The 24,481-nt window shown below is 56.1% G+C and overlaps 2 protein-coding genes across 12 annotated transcripts; both read right to left on the reverse strand.

Moving 5' to 3' along the window:
• Nucleotides 1-259: 259 nt before the first annotated feature.
• LOC127039616 (zinc finger protein 2-like) lies at nucleotides 260-13,497 on the reverse strand. 11 transcript variants are annotated; one of them, XR_007771185.1, is made up of 7 exons: nucleotides 12,174-12,466; nucleotides 10,454-10,590; nucleotides 8,416-8,549; nucleotides 4,792-5,011; nucleotides 3,153-3,279; nucleotides 1,054-1,167; nucleotides 260-708 (listed from the first exon to the last, which is right to left on the reverse strand). XR_007771185.1 is itself a non-coding variant. In XM_050933411.1 (6 exons), exons 3-6 carry the CDS (start codon nucleotides 8,511-8,513, stop codon nucleotides 350-352), a joined length of 702 nt encoding a protein of 233 aa, XP_050789368.1. In that variant the 5' UTR covers nucleotides 8,514-8,549; nucleotides 10,454-10,590; nucleotides 13,440-13,497; the 3' UTR covers nucleotides 260-349. The 11 variants fall into 11 exon arrangements, 10 of the variants coding, with proteins under 10 accessions (XP_050789368.1, XP_050789367.1, XP_050789366.1 ...); XM_050933411.1 differs by lacking the exons at nucleotides 3,153-3,279; nucleotides 12,174-12,466 and adding an exon at nucleotides 13,440-13,497 and having other exon boundaries at nucleotides 260-711; nucleotides 4,792-4,919; XM_050933410.1 differs by lacking the exons at nucleotides 3,153-3,279; nucleotides 12,174-12,466 and adding an exon at nucleotides 13,148-13,267 and having other exon boundaries at nucleotides 260-711; nucleotides 4,792-4,919.
• Nucleotides 13,498-15,936: 2,439 nt separating this feature from the next.
• Nucleotides 15,937-20,093, reverse strand: LOC127039619 (CTD nuclear envelope phosphatase 1-like). Its single transcript, XM_050933441.1, has 4 exons — nucleotides 19,974-20,093; nucleotides 18,682-18,793; nucleotides 17,961-18,045; nucleotides 15,937-16,556 (listed from the first exon to the last, which is right to left on the reverse strand). The coding sequence occupies exons 1-4, from the start codon at nucleotides 20,049-20,051 to the stop codon at nucleotides 16,496-16,498; spliced, it is 336 nt and encodes a 111-aa protein (XP_050789398.1). The 5' UTR covers nucleotides 20,052-20,093; the 3' UTR covers nucleotides 15,937-16,495.
• Nucleotides 20,094-24,481: the final 4,388 nt, after the last annotated feature.

Genomic DNA, 24,481 nt, shown 5'->3' on the forward strand with positions numbered 1-24,481 from the left:
TTTCTGAGTCCTAGACAAGATTTTCATGGTGTTTATCTCCCTTGCACCTTCTCTGGTGATACATAAGAGAAAAGCTGTGATGGAAGGTTTTCCTGCACTCACGGCATTCATTGGGTTTCTCCCCTGTGTGGATCCTCTGATGGCAAGTAAGGTGTGAGCTGTCAATGAAGGTTTTCCCGCACTCACGGCAGTTGTAGGGTTTCTCACCTGTGTGAATCCTCCAATGTTTTAGAAGGGCTGAGTGCCAAGAGAAGGTTTTCCCACACTCACAGCATCCATAGGGTTTCTCCCCTGTGTGGATCCTCTGATGGCAAATAAGGCCTGAACTCCGAGTGAAGGTTTTCCCGCACTAGCAACATCCATACGGTCTCACTCCAGTGTGGAATCTCTGATGGTGTGAGCACCTCCTGAACTGTTTCCCACTCTCAAAGCCCGTGTTATTTCTCTCTCCCATAAGGATTCTCTGCCGGGCCGTGGCTTCCTTGAGGCCTTTGTGAGTTTCCCGATAATGAACAGATATTCCAACTTTCTGCGCTGGCTGGTTCCCCTGACGCTTCTCTGGCCTGTGCTGCCCCTGAGAGCCTTTTCCTTGCTCACAACTCCTGGACACACTCCCTTTGCATCTTTGCAACAACGCCCCACGTGCTTCCACTTGCTCCTCTTCCTGCTGAGGCGTCTGCTCCACAGTCTCTCTCACCATCCCCTCACCTGCTGGGACAGAGAAAGGAAAACCTCAGAAACCGGAAGGGAAAAGGGGGGAACAAGCCAAGACAGTAGCTGGAGACAGGGAAATTCAGTCCTTGATTTTTCTCCAACGGGGAGAGAGGAGAGGATCAATTCTGCATCCAGTTCCCACCCAAACACTCAGGGAGATGGGAGTCTGGGGAGAGAACTACTGCCAGGAGTTAGGATGGGTAGGAAGCCAGGAACAGTATCTGCCCTGAGGATAGGACACCTGCTGAGGACCACCCTGAACCCAGAGACCTCACGAGGTCTTTGCTGGGAATCCCAGCTGTTTCCTTCAACAGCTGAGTAGGTTTAATGATCCCTCACCCATGCAGCTGCCTCTCAGGATCTCTCTTTCCTCTGAGCCCTGGAAATTTGGGGCCCACGGCTCTTCCTCTTGTTCCAGCTGGGAGATGACATCAGGTTTGAAAAGTGGGAACCCTGCTCAGGGCAACGAAAACCAGTGAGATCAGGTAACATGCAAAAGAAGAAGTTACTCAACTTGTGCAGTAACAATGGTTCTTTGAGATGTGTCTCCCTATGGGTGCTCCACTGTAGGTGCTAGCACGTTAAAAATAGTTGTGTAGACCGGTGGCTTTCCACACTACTGTGCCCCTTTCAGGGGTCTGATTTGTCTTGCGTACCTCCGAGTTACACCTCATTTAAAAACTACTTGCTTACAAAATCAGACATAAAATACAAAAGTGTCACCGCACACCATGAATTGCTGACTTGCTCATTTTTACCATATCATTATAAACTAAATAATTGGAATATAAATATTGTACTTACATTTCAATGTATATTATATAGATCAGTATAAACAAGTCATTGTATGAAATTTTACTCTGTACTGACTTGGCTAGTGATTTTGCTGTAGCAACTCTGGAAGACCTCTGCGTACCCCAGGGGTACACATACCGCTGGTGTAAACACTGCAGCTCAGGCTTAAGAGATGAGCTCCAGCTCAATCTACAACATATTTGCAGTTACATACAGGCCACCAAGGCCAGTCTGGGGACCCAGACTGGGAGGGTCTCTCCCAAAGGCAGCGCAAACATCCCAATATGTGCTACTTACGAGGCTTTGCTGTTTGGAAGGGTGTTCCCCACAGCTCCACCACTCTGAGACAGGGCATTTCGGAGGCAGCACCCTTGTGTGTCATGATGGCACCTCAGCGAGTCTCAATGATTTCAGACTCCTTATAAACACCGTCTCTTCTGGGGTGCTGCAGCCAGTAGGTATTTACAGCCACATGAGAGAGGCTTTGCATTCTCCAGTGTGCTGCATTCATACGCGGACAGTTCTCGATCGTGTTTCCATGTAAATGGAGACAGGCCTATGCTACTTCAACAGGAATTACACCTCCATCCCAGGAGAGGAATTCACTCCTTCACACCCAGTCAGTAACGAAGCACATTGAGAGGGAAGCTGACCCATGCTTATTTTTCATTAAAAAACCTACTAAATAAAGCCCCCATTCTCCAGAGGGAGACAAGGTCAAAGTGAAGGGCTAAGAGCATGAATCATAAAATAACAAACACACGGGGTAAAAGGACCTCAAGGTGTCAGTTAGTCCATCCTCCAGCTGTGAGGCAGGACCAAGTATACACAGACCATCGGTTTAACCTCTTCTTCAAAACCTCCAGTGACCAGGATCCCACAACCTCTCTTGGCCTGTATTACACAGGAGGTCAGACTAGATGACCGAATAGTCTCCCTTGGCCTTAAAATGTCTTGATTGACAGAAGGAAGGACTCAGCACATGCCATTGTGCGTTGTGTCCCTCAGATGTGAACACCAGCATTTATTCGCAAGCACTCCAGCAGCGTGCACTGTGCCAGCTGTAGCTTTACATGAACAGTGGAGGGACTAGCTTGGCAGAGCTGTGACACCGAGAGAGGTGCACATGAAACTGGAAGGAACAGGTATTCCTCATTTCAGTGCGGAGTGGTGTAGGCAGCATCAATAAAGGCGCACAAGGGTGTGTTCTTGCCACAAGGTTTGTCAGCAGGCTGGTGCCATACATGCCTGGGGTCCCTGGGGCTCAGTGAGGGGTAAGTGAAGGCAAGGACTCAGAAGGAATCCTCATTGGAAGGGTAAAGGGATGGTGACATTATGAAAGTCCAAGATGGATTGTGTGCAGTAGGCTCAGGATCTGAGAGCAGGCCGGGGGGAGGCAGCTTCTGTTCCCTACATCGGACCTAACCCCAAGTTTTGCCTTAGCAAAGAGATGGTGTCAGAGTTTGCACTGTCCTGCGCCTGTGCTCTGCTCCCAAAGTGTTCTGTAGCGGGGAGGGCAGAGCGCTGGTCTGCGTCTCACTGGCCTCTCGGGGTGTCGCTGAAACAGGGCAACACTGAGGGTGTATTGTGAACCTTAACTCTTCATTTCCCCTTCTAAGAACCGAGGGGATGGGAATCCTTACCCAGCGAGGTCACATTCTTGTAGTTCTCCTGCATGACATGTCTGTAAAGGGCGCTCTGAGCGGGGTCCAGCAGAGCCCACTCTTCCCTGGTGAAATACACAGCCACCTCCTCGAAAGTCACCGGCCCCTGAAAGAGAAAGAGCCCCTCACTCTGCACCTGCTGCCCAGTGACAACCCCACCGGTCACAGGGGAGAGGGCCAATCACATGGAAGCTCTGGGAGGCAGGCAGGCAGGATCACACTCCCTCCCCATCAGAGCAGCCAGGAGGCATCAGGGGGAGGGAAGAGAGAGACAGAGAGCCCCTCGCCCCTTCTAGCAGACAGAGATGGGAGGGGTCTTCACATTCAACACTCACCTACCTGCCAGAGGCTGATTCAGGTGATGGAGCCCCCTGGCAGATATCCCAACAGCCTCCCCAGTGCCAGCACTTGGATGGGATGGGATGGGGTGTCTTCCCCGGGCCTCATTGGCAGTTGCCCTCTGGCTAGTAGGTTCAGACTCCAGTATTGGAGGCTGGTACATTTCCCCAGCCCAGTTCAGGGGGGCTGACAAATTAGGGAATTTCCACCCACAAACCCCATGGGTCTGTTGCTAGAATCTAGGCCCCACTGTAAACTAATCCCAGCCGGTTTGTCACACCCTCTCCCTCTCCCTTTCTCCACCCTGGGTATTTCCTGCCCCCTCCCAGCTCCTGACTACCCCCAGAAGCACCCACCTCCTATGTCTTTACTGCTCTTTCGCCGCCAACTGGAGCCCACTGTGCCGAAGTGAGAATGTTCTTAATGTTGTCTCTGAATATTTTGTGGGTGCCTCAGTTTCCCCTATGCCTTTCTTAAGTATCTAGGTGGGGGGACCAGGGTGTGTGATTGTTGTAGAGCCCTAGAGGGCCAGTGTGATGGTGTCTGCACAGAGAATGGCCAACACCCTGTCTCCTGGTAACTGATGGCCTGGGCCCCTCCTCCCCTGCAAGGTGCCAACTGAAGGTGTTGGAGAACAAAGAGATCAGGTGGCCTCCTAGCCCAGGAAATAGACAGAGGCAGAGCAGGGGCTGGAGGGAGTTTCAGTTTCAAGCTGGCTAGGGAAATGGAGGGAGGCCCAGAACTGGGTTCCGGGCTCCCTAACCCTCCCACGATGGACCTGACTTAGGGCTCCTGTTTCCTGTACCTAGAAGCTCTGGTCTGGACCGTGTTCCTGTCGTCTAATAAACCTTCTGTTTTACTGGCTGGCTGAGAGTCACGTCTCACTGCGGAGTTGGGGAGCAGGGCCCTCTGGCTTCCCCAGGACCCCGCCTGGGCAGACTCGCTGTGGGAAGCCACCATGTGGAAGGGGCTGCTGTGAATGCTCGAGGTCAGACCCAGGAAGGTTGAAGCCCTGGTGACAGTCTGCTCAGAGAGAGGAGGCTCCCCCAGAGTCCTGACTGCCCTCGTATGGAGCAGTTCCAGAGCATCGCCCGGGGACACCGTGACAACTGACAAATTAGGGAATTGCCACCCACAAATCCCATAGGTCTGTTGCTAGAATTTAGGCCCCACCGTAAACTAATCCCAGCCCATTTGTCACACCCTCTCCCCATCCCTTTCTCCACCCTGGGTATTTCCTGCCCCCTCCCACCTCCTAACCACCCTCAGAAGTACCCACCTCCTATGGCTTTACAGCCTTTCTGCTGCCAACAGGAGCCCACCAGCAACTGCCCAATAATCCCTATCTGAGCTGGCCCCATGGCAGCCATCTCTCTTCCCTGGGAGGATGGGACGTGACACTGCAGCCTGTCAGGGCATGAAGGGGACGTGTCAGAACAGGACAGTCACGTCACATCACAATTCCCCCCGGCTCTTTCCTCGCAGATGGATGTTCTCGACTCTGTCATGCAAATAAGAGAAATATTCAAAACACAATTAGTAATAGGAAAGGGGGAAGACACGGGACTTCAACTACCCAGACACCTGTTAGAAAAGGAATTCAAACAGACACAAAGTGTCCAATGAGCTCTTGGAATGTGTTGGGGACACATGTTTGCTTCAGAAGATGGACGTAGTAACCAGGGGGACAGGCATTTCAGGGTTGATGCTGACTAACCGGCGGGAGGACAGGACAATGGACTGTGAAAAGACTCCGTACTGCCACTGACTCATGGACGCTGTGACACTACCGAGTAAGGTGGTCTTGTCACCCGATACTCAACATTACCTGGGACTTCTTGTAACTTTCCATGGGAAAGGAAAGGTGGGGCAAGAGGTCAAGTTTGAGAAACAAAAGATTCCCGCCTTGTGTAAATCCCATTTAAGGGTGGAGAGAAAGGCAAACGAGACTCCTCTTCTCCATGGCCTGTCTGCCCAAGAAGAAAGACTGCTAAAGCCACCTGAAGCCAAGGCCAGGAGGGAGTCCAGACTGAGACAGGGGTCCAGTCTGAACAGAAACATAACTGGAACTCTGAACCATAGAAACTTTGCAACCTGCCTCAAATAACATTTAGGGTAAAAAAATTACATTGTGTAACCTGTTTTTAAGTAGATTGAGCTTAACTTGCATATTCTGCTTTGTTCTGTCTGTTCTCTCTTACGTTCACTTAAAATTCACCTTTTGTGGTTAATAAACTTCTTTCTTGTTTATAATATAACCCAGTTTATGTAATTTAATGGGAGGGAGGGGAGAAGTTGTGCATATCTCCCTCTACATTGATGGAGGGGACGATTTTCATAAAACCTTTGGGTCTCTACCCCTTAAAAGGAGCGGGCACCAGAGTGTTAGGGCAAGACCCTAAGGCTGAATCTTTCCAGGGCGGATCTGTCTCTCTGTGAAGCTGGGCGTGGCTCTGCCGTGTGCTTGGCTGGAAGAGGCTTGTGAGCCTAACCCAGCCAGGTAAAGGGCACCCAGGCTGGCAGAACAGGCTGCCTCAGTGGCACCCCAGCACGTCAGGTGACACCCCAAAGGGCCAAACCCATCACAGCGAGGTGCCATGGGAACAAAATTCTAAGGAGAATAGAGCTCAGGAGAGCTGGCAGTTTCTCAGAGACAGGACTAAACAAGCAACAGCAAACGATCACAATGCGAAGGAAAGACGGAAAGAATAGTAAGCTGCCAATATGACTCCATTATGCGCTCTTTAACGACGAGACAATAAAAAGAAATCCTACAAAAATTTCAATCATGGACAAATTGCTATGGGTGAGTACAAAAGAACAGCACAAGCATAGAATCACATTGCAACAACACATCATCAGTAGGACAAAACTAACCTGTCTCACGACAGTCTAAACCCAGCTCACGTTCCCTATTAGTGGGTGAACAATCCAACGCTTGGTGAATTCCGCTTCATAATGATAGGAAGGAACCTCGAGAGGTCTCTAGCCCAATTCTCTGCACTCATGGCAGGACTAAGTATTAGCTAGACCATCCCTGAGAGGTGTCTTATCCAACTTGCTCTTAAAAATCTCCAGTGACCGATATTTCACAGCCTCCCTAGACAATTTATTCCAGTGCTTAACCACCCCGACAGTTAGGAAGTTTTTCCTAATGTCCAACCTAAACCACCTTTGCTGTGTCAAAAATAGACTCAGGACTCACAGTTTGTCAGACCACTCTGTTTTATTAGCACAGCTCTCTGCTACTAACACCCAGATAATGTGAGCACCATGCAAGACACAAACTATCTTGTTCATACACATAAAAGGGAGAGAACTGAACAAGATAACAAAGGAAGCAGAATGTGACAAGTTTACCTGAGCTAGGCATGCATATCTTATTTCCTTACTAACTATTACCGATCTTCTGTTAATGTTTCGCCATTAGCACCATTATTTATGCCTAATGTTTCTTTTCCTGGCACCCGTATTTCAACATTTCTTAATTCTGCTTAAAGGTACATACAACATTTCTTTAATCCAGTCATATTTTTACAATATAATTCATTCTATTTTCACAGCTGCAATTTAAGCCCATTGTCCTTGTCCTGTCCTGAGAGGTTAATGAGAACAATTTTTCTCCCTCCTCCTTGTAACAACCTTTTACGTGCTTGAAAACTGTTATGTCCCCTCTCTTCTCTTCTCCACACTAAACACATCCAAGTTTTTCAATCTTCCCTCATAGACTTTTCAACATTTTTGTTGCTCTTCTCTGAACTTTCTCCAAATCTTTCCTGAAATGTGGCACCCAGAACTGGACACAATACTCCACCTGATGCCTAATCAGCACAGAGCAGAGCGGAAGAATGACTTATTGTGTCTTGCTTACAACACTCCTGCTAATATAGCCCAGAATCAAGTTCACTTTTTTTGCAACAGGGTTACCCCGTTGACTCATATTTAGCTTGTGATCCACTATGACCCCCAGCTCCCTTTCGGCAGTGCTCCTTCCTAGGCAGTCATTTCCCATTCTGTATGTGTGCAACTGATAGGTCGTTCCTAAGTGGAGCACTTTACATTTGTCTTTATTTGGTCAGAGAAGGGCAATTAAAATGATTAGGGGTTTGGAACAGGTCCCATATGAGGAAACATTAAAGAAGCTGGGACTTTTCAGCTTGGAAAAGAGGAGATTAAGGGGGGATATGATAGAGGTCTATAAAATCATGAGTGATGTGCAGAAAGTGAATAAGGAAAAGTTATTTACTTGTTCCCATATTACAAGAACTAGGGGCCACCAAATGAAATTACTGGGCAGCAGGTTTAAAACAAATAAAAGGAAGTTCTTCTTCACACGCCACACAGTCAACCTGTGGAACTCCTTGCCTGAGGAGGTTGTGAAGGCTAGGACTATAACGGGGTTTAAAAGAGAACTAGATAAATTCATGGAGGTTAAGCGCATTAATGGCTATTAGCCAGGATGAGTAAGGAATGGTGTCCCTAGCCTCTGTTTGTCAGAGAGTGGAGATGGATGGCAAGAGAGAGATCACTCCCTTGGGGCACCTGGCATTGGCCACTGTGGGCAGATAGGATGCTGGGCCGGATGGACCCTTGGTCTGACCCAGTACGGCCGTTCTTATGTTCTTAAATTTCATCCTATTTACTTCAGACCATTTTGTCCAGATCATTTTAAATTTTAATCCTATCTTCCAAAGCACTTGCAACCCCTCCCAGCTTGGTGTGGTCCACAAACTTTTTAAGTGTCCTCTCTATGCCATTATCTATATCACTGACAAAGATATTGAACAGAACCGGACCCTGAACTGATCCCAGTGGGACCCCAATCGATATGCCCTTCCAGCTTGAGCGTCAACCACTGAGAACCACTCTCTGGGGACAGTTTTCCAACCAGCTACGCACCCACTTAATGGTAGTTCTGTTCCAGTTGTACTTCTCTACTTTATTTAGGAGAAGGTCATGCAAGACAGCATCAAAAGCATTACTGAAGTCACGATATACCATGTCTACTGCTTCCCCTCTATCCACAAGCTTGTTATCCTGTCAGAAAAAAAAACATTAGGGTGCTTTGACACAATTTGTTCCTCACAAATCCATGCTGACTGTTACTTATCACCTTATTATCTTCTAGGTGTTTGCTAAATGATTGCTTAATTATTTGTTCCATTATCTTTCCGGGGAATTAAAAGAAGCTCATTGGTCTATAATTCCCCAGGTTGTCCTTAACTATTCAGGTAATTATTATTAATGAAGAAGAGGAAGAAACAGACACCACAATAGGGAAATAACAGGATACAAAATATGTAGATACATTAGATATATTAAAGTCAACCATTAAATTAGCCTTAGCTCAAGGAATTAGCTGAGGCAATCTGGGAAACATTACCAATCATCTTTGAGAACACCTGGAGAACGGTGAAGACTGGAGATGGGCAAACATTGTACCCATCTTTTAAAACAGAACTGAGGAATAAAGTCAAGCCTTCCTTAGATACCTGGAATGAACAAATTATTAAACAATCAATTTGCAAGCACCTAGAGGACAGGAATGTGATAATTTAAAGCCAGCCTGGATTTTCAAAAACAAATAATGCCAAGTCAATCTCATTTCCTGCTTTCACAGGGGTACTGGATTTACGGATCCACGGGACACTGTAGATAGGACATATCTTGATTTTGGTCTGGCTTTTGACACAGGCCCCCATGACATTCTCACAGTGAACCAGGGAAATGTGGTGCACATGAAAGTGTTATAAAATGGGTGAAAATGTTGTTGGAAGACTCTACTCAGACAATAATCATTAGCGGTTCACTGTCCAATGGGAGGATGTATACAATGGGGTGCCCAGGGGCCAGTCCTGGATCTGATATAGTCAATATTTTCACTCATTACTCGGATAACGGACTGGAGAGCATGCTGTCTAAATATGCAGATAGCAGCAGCTGCGAGGGGCTGCAAGCGTGTTGGAGGACAGGATTAGAATTCAAGATAACATTTACACACAGGAGAAATGGGCTGAATGAACAAGATGAAATTCAATAAAGACAAGTGAAAGTACTAGACTTAGGAAAAGAAAACCAAATGCACCACTACAAAGTGGGGAGTAGTTTGGCAGGGGTTAGTACTACTGAAAATGATCGGAGGGCTACAGTGGATCACAAACTGAATCTGAATCAATTGTGAAAAAACGGATGAAGCACCGGAATACATTAGCAAGAGAGGCAGTGGAATCCCCATCACTGGAGGTTTTTAAGGACAGGTAAGACAAACAGCTGAGTGCTGGGGGCCGGACTAGCTGCCCTCTCACGGTTCATTTCAGCCCCACAGTTCTACGACTCTATGCGGGGGAAATGTTTGGCCACTTTATTACAGCACTAACCGGCCCCTTCCACGAGCACTAAACCACCGAGACATTTTGAAACCCTCCCAGTAACAAGGTCTGGGAACCGGATGGGAGAGAAGCGCAGAACAAAAAGGAGCGATCCTGGGGGATTCCCCCGACACTGTCTCCAGGGCAGCGCACTCCCACAGCAGGGGGAACAGGCTTTTCCTCTTCCTGCACTCACTTTGCTCACAGGAAAGTGAATCTGCCCAGGGATGCAGCAATAAGTGTGTGGGGATCTGGGAATCTCTCCCCCCCAATTATTCCTCCCACTGCCCTTTTCAGTCTCTCTCCTTTTAATCCTTGTGTCTCCCTTCCCCTGTCTCTCCCCCTCTGGCTGACAGGCAGTCCTGGGGGTTCGCTCTCCTATGGCTGGATTGGCTCCTGCAATTGCTAAGGGGGGAGAGATGTGGGGTGAGGAAGGGCTGTTTGTGCAGAGTCACTCTCATGCCCAGACCCTGAGGTCTCTATGAATCACCTGGCACCTCTAGCTCAGATGTCAGTGTGGGCAGAGCCTTGGGTTGACCTATAGGGCTAATTACAGCAGAAGAAAATCCTCACCTTGGCTGGCACAGGAAGCTTCACTCACGGTCACTCCCCTGCCCCGATCCCACTGGGGGAGCAGCAGCTGCTCAGCCTGGGCTCCCAGACTACAATCGGGAAACAGCGTCTGACCCACAAAGCTCAACCCCAATATCCTGAGCAGAGAAAGAGATAGAGAGAAACGCAGTCACTTTCCCCCCTTTGGCAACAACTGAAACCCCCTCCCCACCAGGACATGCCCTGATCTTATCTGCCCCCATGTTAATCTGTATCAGAGGGTAGCCGTGTTAGTCTGGATCTGTAAAAGCAGCAAAGAATCCTGTGGCACCTTATAGACTAACAGAGGTTTTGGAGCATGAGCTTTCGTGGGTGAATACCCACTTCCTCAGATGCATGTAATGGAAATATCCATGTTAATCTGGAGTCACTCCCTGTTCTGCCTTGCAGTGACTCCGGATTAACACAAGTCTACCAGAAACGTGGCTCAGGAAGGAAGCGGCCAGACTCCTTTTAAAGGGATCATTGCAGCCGGGGGATCGGACCTCCGTCCGCCCCCCTCGCTCCCCATGTGCTGAGAGGGATTCACAGGAACAGCTTCCCATCCCCCCCGCCTGATCCCCCCATCTCACACCCTCTGCCCCCTCCCCCCTCCCTGACCCCCCATTTCACACCCTCTGCTCCTCCCCCATCCCTGACCCCTCCATCTCACACCCTCTGCCCTCTCCCCAACCCTCCATCTCTGACTCCCCCATTTCACACCCTCTGCCCCCTCCCTGACCCCCCCATTTCACACCCTCTGCTCCTCCCCCATCCCTGACCCCTCCATCTCACACCCTCTGCCCCCTCCCCCATCTCTGACTCCCCCATTTCACAGCCTCTGCCCCCTCCCTGATCCCCCTCATTTCACACCCTCTGCCCCACCCCCACCTGACCCCGATTTCACACCCTCGGCCCTGCCCCCACCCCTGGCTCTGGGAGTCTCTGTCCGACTGGGCTGTGGCTGGGTGAGGGGGGGCTGTAGCTGGGATGGGGGGGCTGTGGGAGCCCGTGGGGGGGAGGAAAGGAGAGCTGGAGGTGCCAGGGGGAAGCGGGAGGGTGGGGCGGCTGTGGCTGTAGCTGGGATGGGGGGGCTGTGGGAGCCCGTGGGGGGTGAAGATGAGCTGGGCGCGCCGGTGGGGCTGTGGCGGGCGGGGCCCGTGGGGGGATGGGCGGCTGTCGCAGAGCAGAGGGAGCTGTGGGAGCCCGTGGGGGGGGGCGGGAAGATGCGCTGGGCGTGCCAGGGAGGAAGTGGGGGGATGGGGGGGCTGTGGCCGGGCGGGACCCGTGGGGGGACGGGGGGGCTGTGGGAGCCCGTGGGGGGACGGGGGGGCTGTGGCTGGGCGGGGGGGGGCTGTGGGAGCCCATGGGGGGGAGGAAAGACACACTGGGGGTGCCGGTGGGGAGCGGGGGGATAGGAGGGCTGTGGCTGAGCAGGGGGGAAGGAAAAACATGCTGGGGGGAGGCGGGAAGGTGGGGGGCTGTCGCAGAGCAGAGGGAGCTGTGGGAGCCCGTGGGGGGGGGGCGGGAAGATGCGCTGGGCGTGCCAGGGAGGAAGTGGGGGGATGGGGGGGCTGTGGCCGGGCGGGGGGGGCTGTGGGAGCCCGTGGGGGGGAGGGGACGGTCCCAGACACCCGCGGGGGGGCGGGTTCGCCGTGGGGGCCCCACGTCCCGGGACTGCAGCGCCTCGCGCCCAGCACACCCGACTCTGCCGGTTACCGCGGGCGACCCCAGAATCACTGACATCACTTCCGCTCCTGGCCCCGCCCTGCGAGCGGAGCCTGTCGCGCCCAAAGCCGCGCCCGCTGGGTCCGCGGGGGCTGATGGGAGTTGTAGGCCCGGCGCACTACAACTCCCACAAGCCCCTGCGTTACCCCGCCCTGCGCCCCTCCCCCCGGTGGGGGCTTCCATCTGGGCGGCCTAGGCCAGGAACTTCCGGTTCCAAATGAGGCGTGTGGTTAACCGGGCGGCTTCTTAACAGGGCCGCCCGCCCTGCCTCGGCTCCCTGCGCCATTAGCGTAACCGTCGCCCGCCGTGCGCCGCTAGCGTAACCGCCAGCCGCCCGCCCTGCCACGGCTCCCTGCGCCGTTAGCGTAACCGTCGCCCGCCGTGCGCCGCTAGCGTAACCGCCAGCCGCCCGCCCTGCCTCGGCTCCCTGCGCCGTTAGCGTAACCGTCGCCCGCCGTGCGCCGCTAGCGTAACCGCCAGCCGCCCGCCCTGCCTCGGCTCCCTGCGCCGTTAGCGTAACTGTCACCCGCCGTGCGCCGCTAGCGTAACCGCCAGCCCCCCGCCCTGCCTCGGCTCGCTGCGCCGCCGGCGTAAACAACGGCCGAAATGCGCCGCTGGCGTAACCGCCGCCCGCCCGCCATGCCTCGGCTCGCTGCGCCGTTAGCGTAACCGCCAGCCGCCCGCCCTGCCTCGGCTCCCTGCGCTGCTGGCGTAACCGCCACCTGGCCTGCGCCACTGGCGTAACGGCCGCCCCCCGCCCTGCCTCGGCTCGCTGCGCCGCTGGCGTAAACAAGGACTGTAATGCGCCGCTGGCGTAACCGCCGCCCGCCCTGCGTCCTCCCTGCGCCGTTAGCGTAACCGCCGCCCGTCTTCCTCAGCTCCCTGCGCCGCTAGCGTAACCACCGCCGGCCCTGCGCCGCTGGCGAAACGGGCGGCCGCCCGCCCTACCTCGACTCCCTACGTCGCTGGCGTAACGATCGTTTGCCCTGCGCCGCTGGCGTAAGGACCGCCCGCCCTGCGTCGGCTCCCTGCGACGCTAGCGTATCCACCGCCAGCCCTGCGCCGCCGACGTAAGCACCACACCTCCTGCGCCACCGGCGTAACCGCGGCCCGAACCGCGCCTCATTTCGGGCGCCACTGGCGCAACCGCCGCCACCACCTACGCCGCTAGCGTAACTGCCGGGTTCTTTACGCCCTCGCAGCTACGCCCCTGGCGTAAAGGGGCTGATCTTCCACCTACCCCCGTGTTCCGGGGCTACGAAAAGGACGTAAGTCCCGCTTCCGCCTGACTCATGCCGGACTTGGCGGGGCTACGTTAATAGCGCAGGCCAGGCCTTTCCCCACGTCGCCGGAAACCGCACAGCCGCGATTCACAGAACCCCACGTAGCGTACGGTGCGCCAGCTGCGTGGCAGTTTGACACCAAAACAAAATATTGCGGGCGGGGGGGGAGAGACGGAGCCGCGGCCAATAAGCGGGAGGGGCCAGGACTCCAGGGAGGGGGCGGTGGGGAGGGGGCGTGACCACTGTGGAAGGGGGCGTGTCCATTCGGGGAGCTGACCAAGAAATCAGCTGGCGGAAGGATACGGCCAGGGCGGAGGAACACGTGTCATGTGACTGACGTCACGCAGCCGGCTTGATCACGTGCCCGTCGGGAAGAAGATCCGGCCCGGAGGAGACTGATACTCAGAGAGAGGTCCCGTGACCGAGCGAGGGGAGCGGAGGGAGAGACCAATGGGAGGAAGGGGCGGGGCGAACGGGGTGCGTGGCCAATGGGGAGGGAGGAACCATGTAAGGGGACCCAAGAGGGGGGGTTATTGTGGAAGAAACCAAAAAGGAAATGGGGGGCCCCGACAGGTGGGTGAAACCATTGGGGCAGCAGTGGGAAGAGACCAAGGGAGGGGGGGGGAAAGCCTTGAGTGGGGGAGGGTCCAATACAGGTGAGGGGGAGGGCCTGGGAGCCAGGACGCCTGGGTTCTCTCCCCGGCTCTGGGAGAGGAGTGGGGGCTGGTGGGTTAGAGCAGGGGGGCTGGGGGCCAGGACTCCTGGGTTCTCTCCCCGGCTCTGGGAGGGGAGTGGGGGCTGGTGGTTAGAGCAGGGGGGCTGGGAGCCAGGACTCCTGGGTTCTCTCCCTGGTGCTGGGAGGGGAGTGGGGTCTGGTGGTTAGAGCAGGGTGGAGGGAGCTGGGGGACCATGTATCACGCACCTCGTTGCTGCGTGGGAAGGGGTTTACCCACAAAGCAGCGGTGGGGAGGGGGAGCGCAGACTGATGAGGGGAGGGGCTCCCCAAAGAGACCCCCCCTCCACCACCACCACAGCCTATCTCAGCCCCGCCCAACCCCCCAGACTCTGGCTTCCCCTTTTGAGTCCCAGGTCAGCTCCACCCACAGGGAAGTGAGTCGCCACCAGGATGTCGAGTACCTCAGCTGCCCTGCCCCACACCCAGAAACGCCTGGCTTGAAACAGGCTCTGAGATGCGCCCACCTCTGGGGCAGGGCGGCCAGTTACACAGAGACCCCTCACCCAGTGCGGAGATGCGCCCCCCCATCTGGGGCAGGGCGGCCGGTTATCCAGGGACCTTTTGCCCTGCACTGAGATGCAGCCACCTCTGGGGCAGGGCGGCTGGTTACCCAGGGACCCCTCGCCCAGCGCTGAGATGCGCCCACCTCTGGGGCGGGGCGGCCGGTTGCCCAGGAACCCCTCCCCAGTGCTGTATTCAGCATTCGAGGAACAGTACCACCCCCCTGCCCCACACATCTGCCATGGGACGCTCACATGAGTCACTGCACCCTGGGGGTGGCAGGGAGCAGCAGGAAGTGCCTGAAAACAGAACCTGGCCCTGACCCCACAGTTCCCCCCGCGCCAGGAACGTACCTGCGGATTGTGTGACCTCAGAGGGGTATTTTACTCTTCCAATCAAAACAGATGGGCTGTGCCCCACAGCTGTCCCTGATGCCAACCTGGGACCAGCCCCACCTGCCCCCTGCTGAGCCCCCCACAGGGCCCCCTGGCTAAGACACCATCTTTCAAACCCACAGCACAGCAGGACCGTAGGTGCCCCCATCTCCCCCAGAACAGGAGACTGGGAGCCAGGACGCCTGGGTTCTATCCTGCCGCAGGTGGGGCTGATGGTGCATCAGCTGATCCTTCAACCCAGCTTCACCCCTCACAACAGGCCCCACCCTCAATCCCTCACTCCCCTACTGGCTGAGAACTGTAGCCAACCCAGGCCTCTGGCAACTGGGGAAACTGAGGCACAGAGGTCAAGTGGGAGACACATGGGCCCTGTTGCTTATGAACCAACTGGGCCCTGACCCCAGGCAGCCTCAGGCCTCCGGTGGCGGCTGCCCCAGCGCTCACATGCCTTCCCATCACCACCCCCTCAACCCCACGCCCCTCACAGAGCCAGGGAGAGAACCCAGGAGTCCTGGCTCCCAACCCCCCCCCCCGCTCTAACCCACCAACCCCCACTCCCCTCCGAGAGCCACGGAGGGAACCCAGGAGTCCTGGCTCCCAGCCCCACCCCTGCTCTGACCCAGCAGCCCCCACACCCCTCCCAGAGCCAGGGAGAGAACCCAGGAGTCCTGGCCCCCAGCCCCACCCCTGCTCTGACCCAGCAGCCCCCACTTCCCTCCCAGAGCCGGGGCCAGAATCGTTCCATCTCCCTGCGCAAGACTCCAGCTGTTGAACATGTGGAGCGGGCTGGGGGGGATAAAAACTCTCCGAACACGGCACCGGTTCTGGCCTTGCTTAGCGGCTATAATTTCCCACCCGGGTTTTCCTTCTCCTCCCGAGTCCGAGGAAAGAACCCAACAGAGAAGGGTCGTCCCTTGGGCACAGATCCGAGACCCAACACCTCCCCCGGGCAAAAAAAAAAATCCAGCGGCTCCAACCCGGGGAGAAGTGGAGGGAAGAACAGAACGAAAAAGGAAACGAAAAGAAAAAACGAGGTCTTTGTACAAGGCCGGAGGAGGGGGGGGGGGCAGAGTCTTGTAAAACCAGACCACCCCCCCCGGCCTGATCGGACACGTCCATCCCCGCGCCGTGAAGCTGCACACCCCCTTTCTTTGTCCCGCTGCCGGATAAGCTCCGCCCTCCGAGTCAGTCCCCGCCCATTCTTGGCACAGGGCCGGGTGTGGGGGGGAGTAGGTTGGTGGGGAATTGGGGGGGGTGACCCCCCCTCCGCTCTTCTCCAGAGTTCAGGAATCGGTGGCAGAGTCCACGTGGTGGTGATGGTGGCAGTGGTGGGATCCGGCGGAGGTCAGGGGCCAACGCCTGAAGAAAGGAGGTGCTGACGTCACCAGAGGCGGTGCTGATGGAGGTTCCGGCTCAGCACCGACCGCACGTCCGCTGTGAACCTGGGGAGGGGAAGGGAAGCGTTAGGAGGGAACCCAGGAGTCCTGGCTCCCAGCCCCCTCTCCTAATTAACCAGACCCCTTTGAGCGAGGGACCCCTAGGTACCAGCACAGAGACTGTGCAGTTTCAAAGGATCCACCTTGCTGGATCACCACCTAATAATTGACCTGGGGAACTCCTCGCCACAGGACATCGCGACCGCCAAAAATGTAACGGGATCGGGAAAATAAAGTTCCTGGAGGGTGGATCAGTCAACAGTTAGTAACCCAGGCAGGTGGAGACGCGACTCCAGAGAGGAGGGCGCCCGGCAGGGTGGTGCCGCAAGGATTCAGGGCTCGGCCCCACACAGGAGCATCCTGCTCAGTCAGCCTGGGCTCTGTGGCGTGGGTCGGGGGGTCTGTCGGATACTGAGGCATCAGGGTCCAACCCTTCTGCCTGCGACCGCCTGGATCTCCAGCTCAGAACAGTGCGGGGTTTTAAGCGGAGCCAGGGAGAGAACTCAGGAGTCCTGGCTCCCAGACCCCATGCTCTGACCCACCAGCCCCCACTCCCCTCCCAGAGCCGGGGAGAGAACCCAGGTGTCCTGGCTCCCAGCCCCCATGCTCTGACCCACCAGCCCCCACTCCCCTCCCAGAGCCGGGGAGAGAACCCAGGAGTCCTGGCTCCCAGCCCCCCCCTGCTCTAACCCACAGGCCCCACTCCCCTCCCAGAGCCAGGGGGAGAACCCAGGAGTCCTGGCTCCTAGCCCCCCCTGCTCTAACCCACCAGCCCCCACTCGCCTCCCAGAGCCGGGGAGAGAACCCAGGAGTCCTGGCTCCCAGCCCCCCTCTGCTCTGACCCACCAGCCCCCACTCCCCTTCCAGAGCCGGGGAGAGAACCCAGGAGTCCTGGCTCCTAGCCCCCCCTGCTCTAACCCACCAGCCCCCACTCGCCTCCCAGAGCCGGGGAGAGAACCCAGGAGTCCTGACTCCCAGCCCCCACTGCTCTAACCCACCAGCCCCCACTCGCCTCCCAGAGCCGGGGAGAGAACAGGAGTCCTGACTCCCAGCCCCCACTGCTCTAACCCACCAGCCCCCACTCGCCTCCCAGAGCCGGGGAGAGAACAGGAGTCCTGACTCCCAGCCCCCACTGCTCTAACCCACCAGCCCCCACTCGCCTCCCAGAGCCGGGGAGAGAACAGGAGTCCTGACTCCCAGCCCCCACTGCTCTAACCCACCAGCCCCCACTCCCCTCCCAGAGCCGGGGAGAGAACCCAGGAGTCCTGACTCCCAGCCCCCCCGTACTCTAACCCACCAGCCCCCACTTCCCTCCTGGTGCTGGGAGGGAATCCAGGAGGCCTGGCTCCCAGCCCCTCGTCCCCTCCCTAGAGAACCCCGGCGTCCTGGCCCCCAGCCCCCGGCGGGTACCTCAGGGCGTCCAGCATGGGCAGCAGGTTGAGCAGGGCCGTGTCGCTGGGGTCGCTGAACCACGACTTGATGGGGATGGCGTTGTCTAGGAGAGAGGGACAGACGGACGCCTCTTAAAGGGGCGGCGCTGGCCAACTGGGGAAGGGGAGGTGTACATCCTCCTCCCCCCCCGCAGTACCACATACCCAGATGCTGCCCCACCTCCCGTACCCCAGCAGAACCCTGGGGGGGGCATCTCTGTGGCTCATGATCCCTCCCCATCCATTTGGGGTGAGCCACTTCTCTTCAGTCAGGACATTAGCGCAATCAGGAGGCAGCTGGGGGTTAGAGCAGGGGGGGCTGAGAGCCAGGACTCCTGGGTTCTCTCCCCAGCTCTGGGAGGGGAGTTGGGGCTGGTGGGTCAGAGCAGGGGAGGCTGGGAGCCAGGACTCCTGGGTTCTCTCCCTGGCTCTGGGAGGGGAGTGGGGGCTGGTGGGTCAGAGCAGGGGGGGCTGGGAGCCAGGACTCCTGGGTTCTCTCCCCGGCTCTGGGAGGGGAGTGGGGGCTGGTGGGTTAGAGCAGGGGGGCTGGGAGCCAGGACTCCTGGGTTCTGTCCCAGCCCTGGGAGGGGAGTCGGGGCTAGCGGGCGGCAGGGGGGGCCGGGAGCCAGGACTCCTGGGTTCTCTCCCGGCCCCGAGAGGGGCGTGGGGGCTAGGGGGTAGTGCGGGGGGCTGGCTCGTACCTGGATGGCTCCGGTAGGCGCCCGGCGAGTTGTCCAGGATGACGACACTCGACAGGTCACTGTGCACCACCGACAGGTCCTTGATGTAGCTGCCCAGCTCCAAAGTGCAGTGCTGGGGAGGGGGAGAGGCGGGGGCGTGGGGGGTGAGTGGCTACTAACCCCTAGGGTGCCCCCCCCAGTGCCCCAGCCCACACTCCTCCCCCCCACCAGGGCCATGCTGGGAGATTAGGAGGACGGGGGGGGGAATGCAGGGGCACCCCAGCAGGCAACTGGCTGCTCCCTCTCACCAGCTGAAGCCACGCCCTCTTCTCCTTAGCTCTTCTAACCAAAGCCCCGCCCCAGCTCCCTGTAAGCTCCGCCCCATCCCCTGCTCCCCGAAAGCCCTGCCCCCAGACTCCCTATGCTCTGCCCCAGCCCCTTCACCCTGCTCCCCCTAGCCCCCACTGATTTCTCTAAGCTCCACCCCCAGTCCCCCTGCTCTCCAAAGCTACGCCCCCTACCCCATCTAAGCTCCACCCCCAGTCCCCCACTCCAAAGCCACGCCCCCAGCTCCACCTAAGCTCCACCCCATCCCTCCTCTGCTCTCCAAAGCCACGCCCCCAGGTCCACCTGAGCTCCACCCCATCCCTCTTCTGCTCTCCAAAGCCACGCCCCCAGCTCCACCTAAGCTCCACCCTATCCCTCCTCTGCTCTCCAAAGCCACGCCCCCAGGTCCACCTGAGCTCCACCCCATCCCTCCTCTGCTCTCCAAAGCCACGCCCCCAGCTCCACCTAAGCTCCACCCCATCCCTCCTCTGCTCCAAAGCCACGCCCCCAGCTCCACCTAAGCTCCACCCCATCCCTCCTCTGCTCTCCAAAGCCACGCCCCCAGCTCCACCTAAGCTCCACCCTATCCCTCCTCTGCTCTCCAAAGCCACGCCCTCAGCTCCACCTAAGCTCCACCCCATCCCTCCTCTCCAAAGCCTCACCCCCAGCCACACCTAGGCTCCACCCTCAGTTCCCCCCACTCTGCTCTCCAAAGCCACACCCCAGCTCCATCTAAGCTCCACCCCCAGCCCCCCTCTCCAAAGCCACACCCCCAGCCACACCTAAGCTCCACCCTCAGTTCCCCCCACTCTGCTCTCCAAAGCTACACCCCAGCTCCATCTAAGCTCCACCCCCAGCCCCCCTCTCCAAAGCCACACCCCCAGCCACACCTAAGCTCCACCCTCAGTTCCCCCCACTCTGCTCCCCAGACCCCACCCCTCCTTCCCCATCGTCCCTCCCCTGCCATCTCTGCACCCCCCACTCACCTGCCGGTAATACCTTCTCTTGAGGATACTCCTGTTGTTGTCCAGCTTGTCGGCCACCGCGGAGCCGTAGATCTCCATGCTGGCCGTGAACACCACCAGCTCGTACCACTGGCTCACCTGGCATGGGGCTGGGGGGGGAGGAAATCAGTGCAGGATGGAGACCTCCACCTCCTCCCAGCGGGGTGGTGGAGGGGCAGCCAGATACCCCCATGGGCCCCCGAGAGAGCAGTCATGATGGCAGTGTCTTTGGGCACACATGCATGGTCATGGCAGTCCAGTTCTATGGAGGGCAGGGGGTCTAGTGGTTAGAACAGGGGGGGCTGGGAGCCAGGACTCCTGGGTTCTCCCCCGGCTCTGGGAGGGGAGTGGGGGCTGGTGGGTCAGAGCAGGGGGGGCTGGGAGCCAGGACTCCTGGGTTCTCTCCCCAGCTCTGGGAGGGGAGTGGGGGCTGGTGGGTCAGAGCAGGGGGGGCTGGGAGTCAGGACTCCTAGGTTCTCTCCCTGGCTCTGGGAGGGGAGTGGGGGCTGGTGGGTCAGAGCAGGGGAGGTTAGGACCCAGGACTCCTGGTTTCCATCCCTTGGCTCTGCCACCAGCCTGCTTGGGTAAGTTCCTTCCCCTCTGTGCCTCTCACACTCGGTCTAGACCGATCTCTTTGGGGAACGACTCATCTACCTGCACACACAACACCCAGCGACAGTCTACGGTATCACTTGAAAAGCCATAATCTGCTGACTATCACCGTCCTGTTCAACTGTGCTCCCCAACGCTGCCTAAGCCGTGATGAGATTTTACTGCGTCTCTGGTACTGAAACACATTGCGAGTCAAGAGAGGACTGGCCACAGGTGTTAGACAACCAGTCGCTAGGGCAGAGTCTGGGGGTTTCCCTCAGGAACAGCAGTTGTTTGCAACTCTGAACCGTTCGTCCCACGGAATGAAACATTTCAAGAGTTTACAACTGAACGTTAACTTAATACAGCTTGGAAACTTCACTGTCACTGTAGCTCCACGCAGGAAATGCTCTGTGCATTACCCAGTGTTGACCCACGGTGTCACTATTTTTCTCTGAGAGAAATCCTCTGTGCATTACCTGGCGTGGCCACACAGTGTCACTGTTGCCTTGTGAGGGAAATGTTCTGTGCATTACCCTGCGTGGCCATACGGTGTCACTGTTGCTCCATGATAGAAATGCTCTGTGCATTACCCTGTGTGGCCCCAGGGTGTCACTCTTGCTCCATGCAAGAAATGCTCTGTGCATTACCCACGTGGCCACACTGTGTCACTGTTCTACCGTGAGGGAAATGCTCTGTGCATGACTCGTCGCGGCCACACTGTGTCACTGTTGCTCCATTCGGGAAATGCTCTGTGCATTAGCCCACGTAGCCACACGGTGTCACTGTTCTACCGTGAGGGAAATGCTCTGTGCATTACTCGTCGCGGCCACACTGTGTCACTGTTGCTCCATGATAGAAATGCTCTGTGCATTACCCTGCATGGCCACAGCATGTCACTGTAGCTATATGCAGGAAATGCTCTGTGCATTACACCACGTGTTCACACGGTGTCACTGTTGCTCCATGTAGGAAATGCTCTGTGCATTACCCTGCATGGTCACACCATGTCACTGTTGCTCCATGCGGAAAATGCTCTGTGCATTATCCAGTGTGGCCACATGGTGTCACTATTTTTCTATGAGACAAATCCTCTGTGCATTACGTGGCGTGGCCACACAGTGTCACTGTTGCTCTGTGAGGGATATCCTTCATGCATTACCCAGCGTGGTCACTCTGTGTCACTGTAGCTCCAGGCAGGAAATGTTCTGTGCATTACCCCGCGTGGCCACACGGTATCACTGTTGCTCCATGCGGGAAATGCTCTGTTCATTATCCAGTGTGGCCAGGCAGGAATTGCTCTGTGCATTACCCCATGTGGCCACACCGTGTCACTGTTGCTCCCTTCAGGAAATGATCTGTGCATTACCTTGTGTGGCCACATGGTGTCACTGTTGCTCCATTCGGGAAATGCGCTGTGCTTTAACCTGCATAGCCACACCATGTCACTGTTGCTCCATGCGGGAAATGATCTGTGCATTACCCTGCATAGCCACACCATGTCACTGTTGCTCCATGCGGGAAATGATCTGTGCATTACCCTGCGTGGCCACATGGTGTCACTCTTGCTCCATTCAGGAAATGCTCTGTGTATTACCCAGTGTGGCCCCACCGTATCACTATTTTTCTATGAGAGAAATCCTCTGTGCATTACCTGGCGTGGCCACACAGTGTCACTGTTGTTCTGTGAGGGAAATGCTCTGTGCATTACCCTGCGTGGCCATACGGTGTCACTGTTACTCCATGAGAGAAATGCTCTGTGCATTACCCGACCTGGCCACACAGTGTCACTGTTGCTCCATTCGGGAAATGCTCTGTGCATTAGCCCACGTGGCCACACGGTGTCACTGTTCTACCGTGAGTGAAATGCTCTGTGCGTTATCCTGCATGGCCAAACGGTGTCACTGTAGCTATATGCAGGAAATGCTCTGTGCATTACCCCTCGTGTTCACACGGTGTCACTGTTGATCCATGTAGGAAATGCTCTGTGCATTACCCTGCGTTGGCCACATGGTGTCACTGTTGCTCCATTCGGGAAATGCTCTGTGCATTATGCAGTGTGGCCGCACGGTGTCACTATTTTTCTATGAGAGAAATCCTCTGTGCATTACCTGGCGTGGCCACACAGTGTCACTGTTGTTCTGTGAGGGAAATGCTCTGTGCATTACCCTGCGTGGCCACACGGTGTCACTATTTTTCTATGAGAGAAATCCTCTGTGCATTACCTGGTGTGGCCACACAGTGTCACTGTTGCTCTGTGAGGGATATCCTTCGTGCATTACCCTATGTGGCCACACGGTGTCACTGTAGATCCAGGCAGGAAATGCTCTGTGCATTACCTGGTGTGGCCACACAGTGTCACTGTTGCTCTGTGAGGGATATCCTTCGTGCATTACCCTACGTGGCCACACGGTGTCACTGTAGATCCAGGCAGGAAATGCTCTGTGCATTACCTGGTGTGGCCACACAGTGTCACTGTTGCTCTGTGAGGGATATCCTTCGTGCATTACCCTACGTGGCCACACAGTGTCACTGTAGATCCACGCAGGAAATGCTCTGTGCATTACCATCTGTGGCCACACGGTGTCACTGTTCCTCCATCAGAGAAACGCTCTGTGTATTACCCTGCATGGCCACACGGTGTCACTGTGGCTCCATGCGGGAAATGATCTGTGCATTACTCTGCGTGGCAACACGGTGTCACTGTTGCGCCATTAAGGAAGTGCTCTCTGCATTACCCTGCATAGCCACACGGTGTAACTCTAGCTATATGCAGGAAATTCTCTGTGGATTACCCTGCGTGGCCACATGGTGCCACTGTTGCTCCATGCGGGAAATGCTCTGTGCATTACCCTATGTGGCCACACGGTGTCACTGTTCCTCCGTCAGAGAAACGCTCTGTGTATTACCCTGCATGGCCACATGGTTTTAATATTCCTCTGTGGGGGACATCCTTACTGCATTACCCTGCGAGACCACACGGTGTCACTCTTGCTCTGTGATGGAAATGCTCTCTGCATTAACCAGTGTGGCCACACGGTGTCACTATTTTTCTATGAGAAATCCTCTGTGCATTACCGGGTGTGGCCACACAGTGTCACTGTTGCTCTTTGAGGGAAATGTTCTGTGCATTACCCCACGTGGCCACACGGAGACACTGTAGCTCCAGGCAGGAAATGCTCTGTGCATTACCCTGTATGGCCACACGGTGTCACTGTAGCTATATGCAGGAAATGATCTGTGCATTACCCCACGTGGCCACACGGTATCACTGTTGCTCCATGCGGGAAATGCTCTGTGCATTATCCAGTGTGGCCACACTGTGTCACTGTAGCTCCAGGCAGGAAATGCTCTGTGCATTACCCAGTGTTGACCCACGGTGTCACTATTTTTCTATGAGAGAAATCCTCTGTGCATTACCTGGCGTGGCCACACAGTGTCACTGTTGCCTTGTGAGGGAAATGTTCTGTGCATTACCCTGCGTGGCCATACGGTGTCACTGTTGCTCCATGATAGAAATGCTCTGTGCATTACCCTGTGTGGCCACATGGTGTCACTATTATTCCATGATAGAAATGCTCTGTGCGTTACCCCGCGTGGCCACCCAGTGTCACTGTTGCTCCATGCGGGATATGCTCTGTGTATTACCCTGCGTGGCCATACGTGTCACTGTTGCTCCATTCGGGAAATGCTCTGTGCATTAGCCCACGTGGCCACACTGTGTCACTGTTCTACCGTGAGGGAAATGCTCTGTGCATTACTCGTCGCGGCCACACTGTGTCACTGTTGCTCCATGATAGAAATGCTCTGTGCGTTATCCTGCATGGCCACACGGTGTCACTGTAGCTATATGCAGGAAATGCTCTGTGCATTACCCCACCTCTTCACACGGTGTCACT

Source organism: Gopherus flavomarginatus, chromosome 23 (assembly GCF_025201925.1).
Source record: "Gopherus flavomarginatus isolate rGopFla2 chromosome 23, rGopFla2.mat.asm, whole genome shotgun sequence".
Lineage (NCBI taxonomy): Eukaryota > Metazoa > Chordata > Testudines > Testudinidae > Gopherus > Gopherus flavomarginatus.

What these genes read in the sequence shown, in the direction of transcription:
- LOC127039616 (XM_050933411.1), bottom strand. Translation starts at nt 8,513, where the DNA reads ATGGTATATCGTGACTTCAGTAATGCTTTTGATGCTGTCTTGCATGAC. An exon ending in AGGCTGTAAAGCCATAGGAG is followed by an intron (nt 1,168 to 4,791) that starts GTGGGTACTTCT and finishes TGCCCTGAGCAG; the next exon opens with GGTTCCCACTTTTCAAACCT. An exon ending in CCTGAGAGGCAGCTGCATGG is followed by an intron (nt 712 to 1,053) that starts GTGAGGGATCAT and finishes TCTCTGTCCCAG; the next exon opens with CAGGTGAGGGGATGGTGAGA.
- LOC127039619 (XM_050933441.1), bottom strand. Translation starts at nt 20,051, where the DNA reads ATGGAGATCTACGGCTCCGCGGTGGCCGACAAGCTGGACAACAACAGG. An exon ending in AGAGAAGGTATTACCGGCAG is followed by an intron (nt 18,794 to 19,973) that starts GTGAGTGGGGGG and finishes CCCCCTCCCCAG; the next exon opens with CACTGCACTTTGGAGCTGGG. An exon ending in CCCATGCTGGACGCCCTGAG is followed by an intron (nt 16,557 to 17,960) that starts GTACCCGCCGGG and finishes TCCCCTCCCCAG; the next exon opens with GTTCACAGCGGACGTGCGGT.